This window comes from Salmo trutta, chromosome 31 (assembly GCF_901001165.1).
Source record: "Salmo trutta chromosome 31, fSalTru1.1, whole genome shotgun sequence".
In the NCBI taxonomy this organism is placed as follows: Eukaryota; Metazoa; Chordata; class Actinopteri; order Salmoniformes; family Salmonidae; genus Salmo; species Salmo trutta.
This window is the reverse complement of record NC_042987.1, coordinates 37,577,699-37,592,857: the sequence shown is the minus strand read 5'-3', so window position 1 is coordinate 37,592,857 and position 15,159 is coordinate 37,577,699. Positions and strand designations below refer to the sequence as shown.

The 15,159-nt window shown below is 40.3% G+C and overlaps 1 protein-coding gene across 1 annotated transcript; it reads right to left on the bottom strand.

Annotated features, from left to right (window-relative positions):
• Positions 1-1,995: 1,995 nt before the first annotated feature.
• riok1 (RIO kinase 1 (yeast)) lies at positions 1,996-13,342 on the bottom strand. The gene is made up of 17 exons (XM_029726498.1): positions 13,194-13,342; positions 12,055-12,277; positions 11,712-11,802; positions 10,842-10,911; positions 10,688-10,730; positions 8,615-8,707; positions 8,154-8,266; positions 7,598-7,678; positions 6,361-6,447; positions 5,747-5,884; positions 5,324-5,427; positions 4,721-4,827; positions 4,473-4,538; positions 4,217-4,336; positions 3,919-3,972; positions 3,527-3,646; positions 1,996-3,140 (listed from the first exon to the last, which is right to left on the bottom strand). The coding sequence occupies exons 1-17, from the start codon at positions 13,247-13,249 to the stop codon at positions 3,030-3,032; spliced, it is 1,677 nt and encodes a 558-aa protein (XP_029582358.1). The 5' UTR covers positions 13,250-13,342; the 3' UTR covers positions 1,996-3,029.
• Positions 13,343-15,159: the final 1,817 nt, after the last annotated feature.

Genomic DNA, 15,159 nt, shown 5'->3' with positions numbered 1-15,159 from the left:
TTTACTTTTTCTTCGATGCAACAGTCTTGTCCAGGTCATCATGGCATTTGTATTTCTTTGCGATAGCCATATTAGTGTTTCATTTTTGGGGGGTAAATATATTGTCATCTTGTCCGAGAGAGATTTACAGTTATCAAAACGTCACGCCAGGGTAAGCCTACACAAAACACAGCCCTTTATTTTGTGTTTGTCATTTTTCCCGGTGGAAAAATGATTGGAACCATTTTTTTTTTTTTTTGATCGCTAGGTATTATGACTCATACTGTGGTACTCGTATGGAGACAGAGCTGCATGTAACAGTGTCGAGAAACATTTTAGCCTCAGGTGCTGACGAACAGACCATTTAATCAATAAGGTTGGCAAGGTTGACTCAGTTTTAAAGAGCTTTACTTTTGTCTACATAGGGAAATGTTTAGACAGTGTTCCCATAAAAACCTGCCCCTTTTTTTTCAATTTTTGCCTAAAATGACATACCCAAATCTAACTGCCTGTAACTCAGGCCCTGAAGCAAGGATATGCATATTCTTGGTACCATTTGAAAGGAAACACTTTGAAGTTTGTGGAAATGTGAAATTAATGTAGGAGAATATAGCACAATAGATCAGGTAAAAGGTAATACAAAGAAAAAAACAACTGTTTTGTATTTTTTTTGTACCGTCTTTGAAATGCAAGAGAAAGGCCATAATGTATTATTCCTGCCCAGCTGTAATTTAGATTTTGGCCACTAGATTGCGGCAGTATATGTGCAACATTTTAGACTGATCCAATGATTAACCATTGCATTTCTGTTAATTTTTCTATCAAGACTGTCCAAATATGCCTAATTTGTTTAACTTTTCATGTTCAGAATTGTGCACTCTCCTCAAACAATAGCATGGTATTCTTTCACTGTAATAGCTACTGTAAATTGGACAAACAAGAATTTAAGCTTTCTGCCAATATCAGATGTCTATGGCCTGGGAAATATTCTTGTTACTTACAACCTCATGCTAATCGCATTAGCTCAACCGCCCTGAAGAAGTTAAGAAAACCCTGAATTAAAGTGCATATTTAGATAATCTGACTTTCAAATGATATATTTTCCAAACTTTTAACCAAGGTTAATTGAGTTATCTTTCCTCAGATTGATAGCATGTAAACTTGCAGGCGAAATACCATAAGGAGTGAGGTGAAGGGGTCACACAGGGTGTGCGTACGCCTTACCAACTGCGCCCAAACAGGAAATACAGGGCATGAGTGTACAGGAGGTGGTCTGGTGTCACCAGTACATAGTGGAGATGGCCTAATGGGAGCCGTCATCCAAAAAGTTATACTTTTTACTCGTCTGTCCTTAGTCATCAAGACTCTTGGAAGACTGTTCTATCTAGGTGCTTTATGGCAAACTTAAGTCAACATTTTGGATGAGATGGGTTCCATTATGTCCAGCGAAAACCAATTACTGCTTTCCACAGAAAGAACCTCATACCATGGTGAAAGTGTGATGGTTTGCTGCCTGGACGACTGGCCTTAATAGAAGGAACCATGAATTCTACAGGAGAATGTCAGGCCATCCGTCTGTGAGCTAAAGCGCAGCAAAACAAGTCTACATGAAAATTGTTAAAAAGCAACAAATTTGAGATGTGGCAGGACTTTAAATGAGCGGTTCATGCTTGACAACTGAGTTAAAGCAGTTCTGTAGACAACTACAGACCAATCAACAACTACAGGAAGCTTTTGGTGGCAGTTATTGACGGCAGGTAGCCTAGTGGTTAGAGTGTTGGGCCAGTAACCAAAAGGTTGCTAGATCGAATCCCCGAGCTGATAAGGTAAAAATGTGTCGTTCTGCCCCTGAACAAGGCAGTTAACCCACTGTTCCTAGACCGTCATTGTAAATAAGAATTTGTTCTTAACCGACTTGCCTAGTTGAAAAGGTTAAATCAATAAATAGTGTAAGGGGGCAATTAGGTGATGCATAAATTAAATTAGTATAATTTATAAACTCAGGTTCCCTTTATCTAATATCAGGTTTTACTTGAAGATCTGATAACTTTCAGAAAAGGGGCAAATACATTTTCACGGCTCTGTACAACGCATTTTGCACAAAAGTAATTGCTCGAAGCATTGGAGACGCCACACACAATGGTTAAGCAAATAGTGTAGACAAACATTGTGTCAAATCAGTTGTACAACCTGAGCCTATACAGGGGCCTGAGAGGAATTTACATCAGAATAGGCAAGTGGTAATAACACCTGAAATAAAATGTTTGTAGAAATATTTAAAAAAATGAATGTATGCCACTTTGTGCTTATAGCATGTTGTATTCACAAAAGTGTGGCCACTACAATGAATTAGGTCATTTCAGTGTTCCATCGTCATTTCTGCTAATATAAAGTTAACGTGACAAAATGCCATTATGTAATGTCACACTACAGTATAACAACGGGGCACATTGCACTTCTTGGATTCAAATACAATTTTCCCTATGGGGACAAAATCAGTCAAATTAAGTATTTAATGGTAAATAAAATATACACTACAAACACGAGGTAAATAATGTTTCATTATTTCCATCCCTATAAAATGTGAGGACTGGCTGGCTGCAAGCCACAATTTTCATGTGGTTATTTTGGTTTCCAAATGACGAGCTTTAGTACAGACCATTAGGAGCATCTGCCCTGCAAGCTGTTGTAGTAACTGTACATATAAGAGCCTTGAAACCTCTTTAGTAAAATGTTTCAAGGTAAAGTACAACTTCATTTAGACTTATATGTATTTATATATTTTTTTTTACATTTAATTGAACTGCTTTTATATAGCGATTATCATGAAACACTAAAGCATTGTGCGTGACACCTGACATCGGCAACAATATTTTTCCCACATGTCATGTTTTTTCATGTGGCCTAATACCGCACTTCTGTTCACCAGTTTCATTACAGTGTTACTGAAGGCCTGTGTGTGTTGAGCACAGAGGTTTTCATCAGTTCATAAAGTCACTGGGATAAAAGTTCATGTTTAGGTCTGGTGTTTTCCCAATTACTGGGTCTACTCATTTGCCTTTCTTCATCTTTGAAACCCTCTCCTTTCTCTTCTTCACGTGTTTCGGTGTTTTGTTTTTTCTCTTTTCCCTCTGGGCCTCCTTGGCCAGTTTCTTCATCTCCTAAGAAATGCAGAAACAGGTTTGGGTATAGAATGTTAGATTAAAACATTGATGTAATTTTAGGTGACTTAAATTCAGACTGAAAGAAATCCAAATAGTTTGGGATATTTGCAGAACACGCTCCAGATTTAGTTTTGTATAGGCCATGTAATAACCTAAAAGTAGTGGGCACAGTTGCAGGGTTACAATAACCACAAGGTGCTCACTCCCTCTGGTGGTCAGTTTTGTAATTTCCTTATTTATTCATACCTCCAATGCAATAAGATTTTTTTTATAGCAGTTAAATATTATATATAGCAGTTAAATATTATAGCAGTTAATTATAGCAGTTAAATATTGCAAGATTACTTGACAAATTCACCTTCACAGCCTTAATAGAAACATACCTTCTTGTCAATCTGAGACTCCTCTCCCACAGACTCCTGTTTGCCACCATCCTCATCCTCATCTTCATCCTCTGAACTTGAGCTCTCCTCCACATCACAGTCCTGCAGCAGGGCAGGTACCTACAAATGGAGGGACGAGTTAACAGTCAACAATTAAACATTTACAACAATCAATAAACAATCATACTTACCATTCCTCAACTCATGCAGGGTCATGGTAAAAATATTCACAACCACACATTACTTTATTCTCAATAGAAGCCATTATTAAAATCTGTTTATTTCAGTTGACAGTCGCCACACCTCTAAAAAAAGATCAACCTCTCTTTAATGGAGACGTAACCTTTGCTGCTAATTCACAAGGGAAAATGGTGGCATTGAGTATGACTTACTGTCTGAACTCCAGACAGATCCTTCTTCAGGCCCGTCACTGTCTGGTAGAGGATCTATATCAGAAAGAGATCACAGCCATTAACACGGAAGAGCCAGATGAATAACCACACAGTGTAGGGGTTGGATCAATCACATTGCTACTGAAAAAAGTAACAATAAATATCAGGAAGTAGAGAAACCTGTAATTGTGCATACGTTAAAGTGAACCATGAGTTAGGGGGTTGTTGACAAAGTCGACTACTTTGGTATCAGAATGGTGTGTTTGAGCGGTTACGTCAGGGTTTTTAGTCAACTCACGTTGTCATTCAGCATGTTGCGTGAGGACTCGTCGTCTTTCATGTTTGTCATGGCATCCACGTCACGTTCGTAGTGGCTCACTTCTGTAAGCGTGCGTGGGATGTACGCGTTCTTAAACACCTGTCACAGTTCAACAATAAACCAAAACAGAGAGAAAGTTAGAATATCATGGAGGAGCCCAAAAACATTTCACCTCCATGTTATCAGATCTTAAGTATATATATATTTTTAATAAAATAAATAAATCTGCCTTTACCTCCTCATTCACACTATCCTGATTGGACCTCTCCTCTGCCGTCCTCTCGGAAGCAATGTCCATCGCCTACAATGAGAAGAGAGCCATCATGAACACAGGCATATCAAATGGCCACGCTCGCCGAGTACTGAGCGCCCACAGTGCAACTTTTGACTTGACAAAACAAATACAAGAAGACGGCATAAGGTTATGATTCAATCGTGTAGATAAGCAAGCTTCACATCAAATGAAACATGTCCCCCCCCTACCTTTTCCAAGTAGAGGTTGATGTTGCTGCTGGTGATGGAGGGATCGATGACAAACTCAAAGAGCTCGCGCAACGTCATCGCCGCTACACCTCGCTTCAGGAAAAAGTCTGAGGGACATAGAATGAAAGGCTCAATGAGATTTGGTCCTAACTCAGAGCCTCATACTTGAACAGAAACAATAGGCACTGGACACTCCTAGTATATGCACTGCCTCTTGTCCTATAACCTCTGTCTACATTAACCTCTACGGTTCACATATTACGTGCATGTCAGGTTGGAGTGACGGCAATCTCAGATCAAATGTAGCTACATTTGACGATATTAAACGAAACAGAACTTTCATACATGTTTTGTTGCGAAAACCTTTTAGAATATTAGAATGATATGGCTAAAGGACACTTTGGTCAAATCATAAAGAAAGAATCTGCGCTACAGAAATGCAATGCTCTATTACCCACAAGCATTAAGGCTGTCACAGAGCGCTGATCTAGGATCAGGTCTCCCCCTAGCCATATGTATTATGACGGTAAAAAGGCTAAACTTATCCGGTATCAGAACTCTTTCTCTAGCGACTATGTGAATACGGGCCTGGGCCACACGTACCGTTGACATTGGTACAGTCTTTGCGCAGGAACTCCAGAGCGTGGGGGTGGTCGTGCTCCACAGACTGAGACACGTCGATGATGTAGGCGTCGCCGTCGTTGTACCTTGAAAGATAAGCAATAATATATTTTTTTTAAGAAAGATATATATTCAAATGAATACAATTGAATGCATCAATTTAGTAAACCAGTATCTGACAAAATTGCACTTGCAGCGAATGAAACTTCCATAATTGCACCAATGGAAGGGTTTTTACTTAAAGGCACAAATCAGTAATATTTCCTGTCGTTCAATTCAAATGGTAATTTCAATGTATGACACAACACCATTGATTCTCTATGAATATATAACGAACAAGAAACGCCTTATGAATATAACTAATAAGCTTAGTTCACACACGTCAGATAACAGGAGGGAACTTACAGCATGTTGAACTCACTGAGGTCTGAATGGACCAACCGGGCCTCCTGGTACATAACCCTCATGTTTTGTATCACCTGGAGGTACAGCTCACGGGCTTTGGACTCAGACAGGGAAGCGTTCTTCAACAGAGGAGCAGGCCTGGGACCAGAGATACAGATTAAAACAGATCTTTAAAGCCCGGAGAAGCATCCACGTTTATCAATTTTCTATAGTAAACGTAGATTTGTGTGCAGACCTGTGTAGAATGTATCTCAAACACCACACACACTGCTATAACACAACACAGCAGCAAAAACAACAATGTTCAACATTGACATAGTCAAAGTATCGAAAAACATAGCCTTAACAGTAGTTACCAGAAGTTCCAGAACAAACCCCCTATTGAACCTATTTGCTCTAAATTCATCACATTAGCAATGACTACAGTTGAATAAGTTAATTGTTTATTGTCCTTTTTGAGAGAATTGATTTGGACCACAACTTCACTACACACATACAAGCTAGATAGAACCAGAACTTACACATAGAACTGGGAAACAACCTTTAAGCCAGACATACAAACCGGTATATAATATTGCCGTGTTAAAACAGAAACGAAGCCTGATCATACTTACATGTCATCCTTGCCGATGAAACTCATAAGGAGCACGTGGCTACGCAGCATGATTGGCTCCGGACTCGGGATGCCGGCCGTCTGCAACCTGGAGACAGGCAGTAGGGAGAGACAAGCAAAAACGCACGGTCGTATTCTTTCGTGTTGCAACTGAAAACCGGCGTTTCTTATTGGACAAGTCCAAGTAGTCCCTCCCTTTTTCAGTCAGTTTTCAAAACCAATTAAAACTTGTTAATTTAGGGTCAAAGGTTATTCATTGACACAAGCGTAGGCTTGTACCATTTGGTGCCAAGTAGTTACCCAATGGTGTTGAATTATTTGACGTTCCAGAAGGTATCTAGTATAGGTTCTTAACCATTTACACTAAATTAAAATGTTTCTTTACAGAAGGAATATGAAAAGTACATGCATAAGCATGGTAGCAATTGAAACAGTTTGGAGATTATGGAAACATTATTAGACCAAATTTGAGGACAACAGCTCACCTGACAAGACTGAATTCAAACATTACACTTGATTTTATGCGCATTTTACATTTACTGTACTTTTCACTGCATTTGTTGATAGCGAAATCTGAAAATCCTCTGGATACATTCAGTAACATGAGAAAATTCCTGGACAATGTGTTGCAGGTGCAACATAAGACAAGAGAATGACAAGGGTTTGAGACAGAGGACTAACTGGTGTCTCCAAGTGGATACACACACACACACACACACACCTCTCCAAAATGTGCATATTTCCTAAGAATATTGAACAACAATATAAAAGCAACATGTTAAAAAAAAAAAAAAAGTGTTGATCCCATGTTCATGAGCTGAAATAAAAGATGACAGAAAGCCCATATGCATAACATTATTTTTTTTAATCTTTCAAAATACATAAAGTTCTCTTAAATTTACAGTATTTCCCTCACTCAGACAAAACATTTTGCAAAAGCCCAATTATAGCGGGAGGGACGGGCGCAACATCTCATCGCACGCAGTGCTCAAGTTCAGATTGTCTGTCAGTCAAAACCCATACAGAGCTGTGAAGCGCAGTCTGAGCTCTGACGTCATGTACAGCATGTTACTGTACAGCCACTGCGTTCCAATATAGGCTCTTATTAGTGCCCAAATCTGACATGTTCAACCAGTATACGGGTATGAGTGTAAAGGGGTAAATACCACCTTAAACCAGGCGTAAAATAAAGCGTAACCAAGGTTACTTTTACCATGGCTCATCTTGGGGAAGCTCACCTGATGAGGTTTCTCATCTCCTTCTCGGCCCAGGTTCGCACCATCTTCCTGGGGTTTCCTTTACAGTAGCCATGGCGGAACCTGGAGGGCAGACGACAGACTTCATCAGCTTTAAACATGGCTGATGCAATCCAAGTCTACTGTACGCTAGGGATGGGGGTGAGTACTCGATTAGTTTCTATTGGATTAATAATCGCATACAGGTACTCAATATAAAATTGCAATTATTTAGCAGGTTATATTTCTAAGCACTGACAAAATCAACTAATATGCGTTTGTTTGTAGAATAGGTAAAGTGCAGTAAAAAATAAATCAATTTTAAAAAAAAGTTTTGCTTTCAGCCCTATTTCACATTTTAAAAAACTAACATGCGAGTACTCAATTTTTTTTCTCAATGCGAGTAAATCCAACACAGAATCTTTCAAATGCCCATTCCTACTGTACACAACAGACTGCACCAAATGGTTACTTCCACATTGACCCCTTCTGAAATATGGTTACTTTTAGGTCTTGGTTTTATAACACCATCTTAGACAAGCCAGGAAATGCTGTTTACCTGAATTCTCCACTAACATATTTGTCACGGTCCTTGAACAGTAAGATGGAGGTCTTGTAGATCTTGATGGCTCTGCTCTCACCATTGGCAGTGGTTGCGTGGTAAACATTTGCCTGTTGGTAAAAAGCACTTTGAAATAATGAAACTGAATATGCCAGTCGTAAGACGATAAGTTGCCCACATTTTTTTTTATATAACTAGGCAAGTTGGTTAAGAACAAATTATTATTTACAATGACGGCCTACCCCAGCCAAACCCTGACGACGCTGGGCCAATTGCGCCGCCCTATAGGGACTCCTGATCACGGCCAGGTTGTGATACAGCCCGGGATCGAACCAGGGTCTGTAGTGATGCCTCTGGCAATGAGATGCATTGCCTTATCCCGCTGCGCTACTCGGGGAGGCCTGAGTGTTCCACAGTGGTGGATACGTTTGCCTCATGACGTTGTGGGATCAACTTGCCTCTTTGCCTGTGCTGATGCATCCATTGATCTCTGAAATGACACCCCTGCTGAGCATCTTAAACAGAATCATTCTCGTCCGTGGGTCCAACACCTTTCAAACAAACAATACAAGGAAATCAATTCACTGTTGATTTTCTGTTACTCAGGCTTACACTGAAATCAGGTATGAAATCCAAACAGAATGCCATCACCACATAAAATAACATGTCATTTTCATCTCTGATTTAGTACTATTGATTCAATTGTTTTTTTCTCCTCATCAATCTACACACAACACCCATAATGACAAACCAAAAACAGGTTAAGAAATGTTTACTAAAAATAAAAAATAGAAATATCACATTTACATAATTATTCAGACCCTTTACTCAGAACTTTGTTGAAGCATCTTTGGCAGCAAATACAATCTTAAGTCTTCTTGGGTATGACGCTACAAGCTTAGCACATGTATTTGGGGAGTTTCTCCCATTCCTCTCTGCAGATCCTCTCAAGCTCTGTCAGGTTGGATAGGGAGCATTGCTGCACAGCTCTTTTCAGGTCTCTCCAGAGATGTTCGATTGGGTTCAAGTCCGGGTTCTGGCTGGGCCACACAAGGACATTCAGAGACTTGTCCCGAAGCCACTCCTGCGTTGTCTTGGCTGAGTGCTTAGGGTCATTGTCCTGTTGGAAGGTGAACCTTCACCCCAGTCTGAGGTCCTGAGCGCTCTGTAGCAGGTTTTCATCAAGGATCTCTCTGTACTTGGCTCCATTCATCTTTGCCTCAATCCTGACTAGCCTCCCAGTTCCCTGTGGCTCAGTTGGTAGAGCATGGTGCTTGCAACCCCAGCATGTCTGCTAAATGACTTAAATGTAAAATGTAAATGCAACGCCAGGGTTGTGGGTTCGATTCCCACGGGCGGCCAGTACAAAAAAGGGAAAAAAAGGCATGAAATGAAATGTATGCATTCACTACTGTAAGTCGCTCTGGATAAGAGCGTCTGCTAAATGACTAAAATGTAAATGTACCTCTGAAAAACACCCTCACAGCATGATGCTGCCACCGCCATGCTTCACCGTAGGGATGGTGCCAGGTTTCCGTCAGATGTGACGCTTGGCATTCAGGTCAAAGAGTTCAATCTTGGTTTCATCAGACCAGAGAATCTTGTTTCTCATGGTCTGAGTCCTTTAGGTGCCTTTTGGCAAACTCCAAGCAGGCTGTCATGTGCCTTTTACTGAGTGGCGGCTTCCGTCTGGCCACTCTACCATTATGCTCTGATTGGTGGAGTCCTAGAGAGATGGTTGTCCTTCTGGAAGGTTCTCCCATCTCCACAGAGGAACTCTAGAGGTCTGTCAAGAGTGACCATCGGCTTCTTGGTCACCTCCCTGACCAAGACCCTTGTCACCAGATTGCTCAGTTTGGCCGGGTGGCCAGCTCTAAGAAGAGTCTTGGTGGTTCCAAAATTCTTCCATTTAAGAATGATGGACGCCACTGTGTTCTTGGGGACCTTCAATGCTTCAGAATGTTTTGGTACTCTTCCCCAGATCTGTGCCTCGACACAATCATGTCTTGGTGCTCTACGAACAACTCCTTTGACCTCATCGCTTGGTTTCTGCTCTGACATGCACTGTCAACTGTGGGACCTTAGACAGGTGGGTGCCTTTCCAAATCATGTCCAATCAATTGAATTTACCACAGGTGGACTCCAATCAAGTTGAAGAAACAGCTCAAGGATGATCAATGGAAGCAGGATGCACCTGAGCTTAATTCCGAGTCTCATAACAAAGGTTCTGAATACTTATGTAAATAAGGTATCTGTTTGTTTGTTTTTATACATTTGAAGAAAATAAAAAAACATTTCACTTTGTCATTATGGGGTATTTTGTGTAGATTGATGAGGGGGAAAAAATGATTTTATCAATTTTTTAATAAGGCTGTAACGTAACAAAATGTGGAAAAAGTCAAGGGGTCTGAATACTTCCCGAAGGCACTGTATGCATGTATTTATGTGTAAAATATGTATTTATGTGTAAAATATATACACACACACACAGTAAAACTCCAACGGGAATAAAACTATTTTTAAAAGCACACCTGCTCAACTGTAGCCCGATCAGATTTGTCTTTCACTCGAAACCTAGCGGAAGTAACCACAACAGCCAACAAAATTATTTTTATACTCTAACAGAATTCAAAGTACTCTTTATTCCAAGCAGTGCAATGTCATGTTCAGTGACAGGTTACGTACGTGTCAGCATTTTGTTGTTTCTGCATCACGGTCACTTTGTTGATCACAGAGTCAGCATAGTTGAGCTTATCTACAGTAAAACAAAATAACACATTCAGCGCTCTATACAGTTAATTCTCACATTGTATTATCCATCTACCCAGCTAAAATACTTGGTGCTGAGCGATTGGTGCTTTGAGTACGGTTCGATTCCGGTTCGATTATCAAAAAGAAATACCACGGTTTGCGATTACTTGCGTTGAACGCTGTAACGCAGAATAAAACAATTAATTAAAGTCCTATGACAGTATTAACCATAATTTATCCACATTACTTTAATAAAATATTTCAGTTGTTGTGTATATTATTTGATTACTTTTATTATTTCACTCCAAGTCATCTCTATAGAGCTACTGCCTATGCTGTCTGACGAAAATCAATATTTTGTAGTAAATAAGGCATGCTGAACACCAACTATCAATCACTTTCATCATTTTAGGTAGAGACGTCGCTAAGCAACAGCTGCTCTCTATATGACCTCACAATCGCACATGCTTGTTGTCTTTTCCGTAGCAGGCGTAAAAGAAACAGACCGTACAAGTAGATGTGCAATGGATTATGGTCATTGTAGTTAATTACTATGTTTTAAGCACTAAAATGTGTAGATTATTGGCATGTAGGAAACTACAATTCCCTACTACGGCGCACAGTTCAGGGTGGATCTTGATTTATCTCTAGAGAAACTGAAATGTGCTCATTGAGCTCAGAAAGAAACACAGAACGAAATTGAATTAAAATAATTGAACAGTCATCAATTAGTTGTTTAAAAAAATGAAAAATTGCCAAAATTTCAGTTAATCGCTCAGCACTAAAAATTCTACTTGAACTCACCTAAATTAATTTTGTGTTCAAATTTCCTCAGAGCTTTGTCAGTGGGGGTTGACAGTTTCTGTGATTTGTTACTAAGATTTTGTTTATTTGCCTGAAAAAAAAACAACAAAAAACAGATGACATCAGTTTGCTTCATCGTCTCAAATACCCAATATTGGCTCCTGCTATGGGAGCAGATTATTATCAACCTCCACTAGCACATGTACATTTTGAAATAATGATTGATTTGCTGATAGTCTATAAAAGTTCAGTTTTGGGCTGCCTGGGACTCAACACCACATCAGCCTGGGACATGGCCCAGAATAGGACGACGTGGAGATCTATGTCGAGGTTCTGAACTTACCTGGTGATTCATTCCTGTTCTATTTGCCATGTATCTTTTTGTCAAGTCCCCAGTATCATTCCAGTCCCAATCATCCTCCTCATCATCATCCTCCTCCTCCTCCTCTTCCTCCTCCTCCTCTTCATCATATTCACACAAATCATGATATGGTGTGTCCAGGCTAACTCCACTGACCTGGCCCTCTATCGCAAGCATCTCCTCAGCTGGAAGGGTGACGGCAACACTATTTAAAAGAAACATAGCTAGTGGTCAGGCTCGGTACATTGAGACACTGACAGAATGGGAAACAAATAATTGACTTAGCTAGCTACATGAACAAAGGGAGAGTGCTGTTTGTCTTGAGTCATTACATACGTTCCTTGAATAAGCTCTGCTAGATTTGCCATGCTAAATGCAATGTAAAGAGACATGGGCTACCTTGTTTTATACTAGCTAGCCAGCCCAAAGGCCGGCAGATGGCGATATTCTGGCGCATGATTGTGGGAATTTGTGTTTCATAAGGAAAGTATACATATTTTCCCATTTTTTTTTTTCAGCCTTCTCGCCATTAAATTGAGTTAGGGAGGAAATCAACGCAATTTGTAACCTGAATGGAGTTTGTTATGTACGAACCGGTCCACAAGTGGATATGAACGTATAAGCTGGCTGCGTAGAACAGTATCGCCATCTGCCGGCCTTTTGGATACTAACTAGCACTTGAGTAGGCACAGGACACGGGCACAACTCTACTAGGGTTATTTAACTAGGCAAGTCAGTTAAGAACAAAGTCTTATTTACACTGACAGCCTAACCCGGACTACGCTGTGCCAATTATGCACCGGCCTATGGGACTCCCAATCACCACGGTTGTGATACAGTTAGCTGGTTAAAGTAGCTAGCTAGAGCATTTTGTCAAAATTCATGTTGTGAAATACAAATTCAACACGCTTTTTTTTTTTTTTTTTACATATCCAATAAGTTGTTCAAACAATGAAATAGCTAAATACTTAGCTATAGCTAGCTATATGCCTGTGTTGTTGGTAGCTAACGTTAGCTAGAAAACGTTAATGACAATGCCACGCATGCTAGCAACAACAACAAACAAGGAGATAAGTACGACTAGCAGTAAAGGGATACAAATAAAGGATACTTGTCGACACCTGTTTGATTCCTCCGCATCATCAAACTGTCCTGGTACAATCTGGGCCATGGACATTTCAATTCAGTATTTCACTCCAATGTGAGTCGCAACTCGTGTAAGAAGTTCGTCTGTTTCTACACACTTCCTTCTATTTTTCTAATTCTTCGATGAGGTTAAACAGCGGTTGGCATCCAATAAATGTTGCATTACCGCCACCTGCTTGACTGGAGTATAACTACCTTATACTTTGCTTGGAAAAAAAACAAAACCTACCATCTAACACTACACTCACCAAAACCAACAAAAATAACACTACCCTACTCCACTATTCAAATATATTAGTCCTACCTCAGTCCAATAACCTGAAAGGATGAGACACCACCCCTTAATACACCCTGTGACTCTTCTGATGTCAAGTCTCGCACACCCAAATACTTCTCTGCAGCTGCCACCACAACCTCAATATTCTGCGATTATTCGGAACTCTGACATTTCTGACTTGTTAACTCATTGAAAGTGGAACGCATTATGTATATAACTACAACCAGTTAGCAAGTTGGACATGTAGACATTTAAATCCAACTGAAGGAGTACAGGTTTTTTGGGTAGTAGAGGGAATTTTGGTTAGTGTTTCTTGTTTTTGGTCATTAATATGAATTTTTTCAACCAAAACAGCTTTTGTTTTTTGGGATGTTTTTATTTGTTTACTACCTCATACAGTAGGTGATGGCAATACACCTTATGAGTGTAGTCTGCCTACAAATCTAAAAAAATATGTCCAAAATGTCAGAGTTTCCTCGTTCGGACTGGTACGTGAATGTGGCATTACCCCTGGTTGAATGCAGGGTGCATTTTCAGGAAGTAGCATTAGCCACTGTAGCATGGTGGTGGAAAATTGTGTTTTATTAAGACAGCATGCATATTTTTTCCTTTTTTTGTTGTTGGGCGGCACGCCATTAAAGTTAGTGAAGGAGGAAAGTGATGGCTTTGCAGCCTGAATGGAGGATGTTTTATGTAAGAACCGGTCACTGGGGGACTCTAGTGTATTACCGGCTAGGCACAAGCCCAGACGATAGTGGGGACCCATAGCGCCCACAATGACCCGACACACCTCAAAGCTGTGTTAGGGCTATTTGACTAAGAAGGAGAGTGATTGAGTGCTGCATCAGATGACCTGGCCTCCACAATCACCCGACCTCAACCCAATTGAGATGGTTTGGGATGAGTTGGACCACAGAGTGAAGGAAAAGCAGCCAACAAGTGCTCAGCATATGTGGGAACTCCTTCAAGACTGTTGGGAAAGCATTCCAGGTGAAGCTGGTTGAGAGAATGCCAAGAGTGTGCAAAGCTGTCATCAAGGCAAAGGGTGGCTACTAAGACGAATTTGTTTAACACTTTTTTGGTTACTACATGATTCCATATGTGTTATTTCATAGTTTTGACGTCTTCACTATTATTTTACAATGTAGAAAATATTTTTACAAATAAAGAAAAACTAATGAATGAGTAGGTGTGTTCAAACTTTTGACTGGTACTGTATATATATATATATACATATTATATACACATTCTAATTGTTTTTCTTTCTTTAAAACAACAATACAGTACACAGTCAATACAAATGGCCGCTCCCATCAATGGGTGCTCTTGTCAGTGAGTGCTCTGGTCAGTGGGTGCTCTGATCAGTGGGTGCTCTGGTCAGTGAGTGCTCTGATCAGTGGGTGCTCTGATCAGTGGGTGCTCCGGTCAGTGGGTGCTCCGGTCAGTGGGTCGCCCCAAAAGGGATTTTCCAAGGGTGGGAAAAACCAAGCTCTGCCTGACGCCCGGGCAGGCATGGAAGCGAGCGCACCTATAACTACCAGGACCAGCACACACACAGCTTACAGCACGAAACCAAACCACAAAACATAAATAACGAAACGCAAAACATAAAATAATCACATCCCCCACCCTCACCCCTGATTGGAGGACCTCGAACATTTATA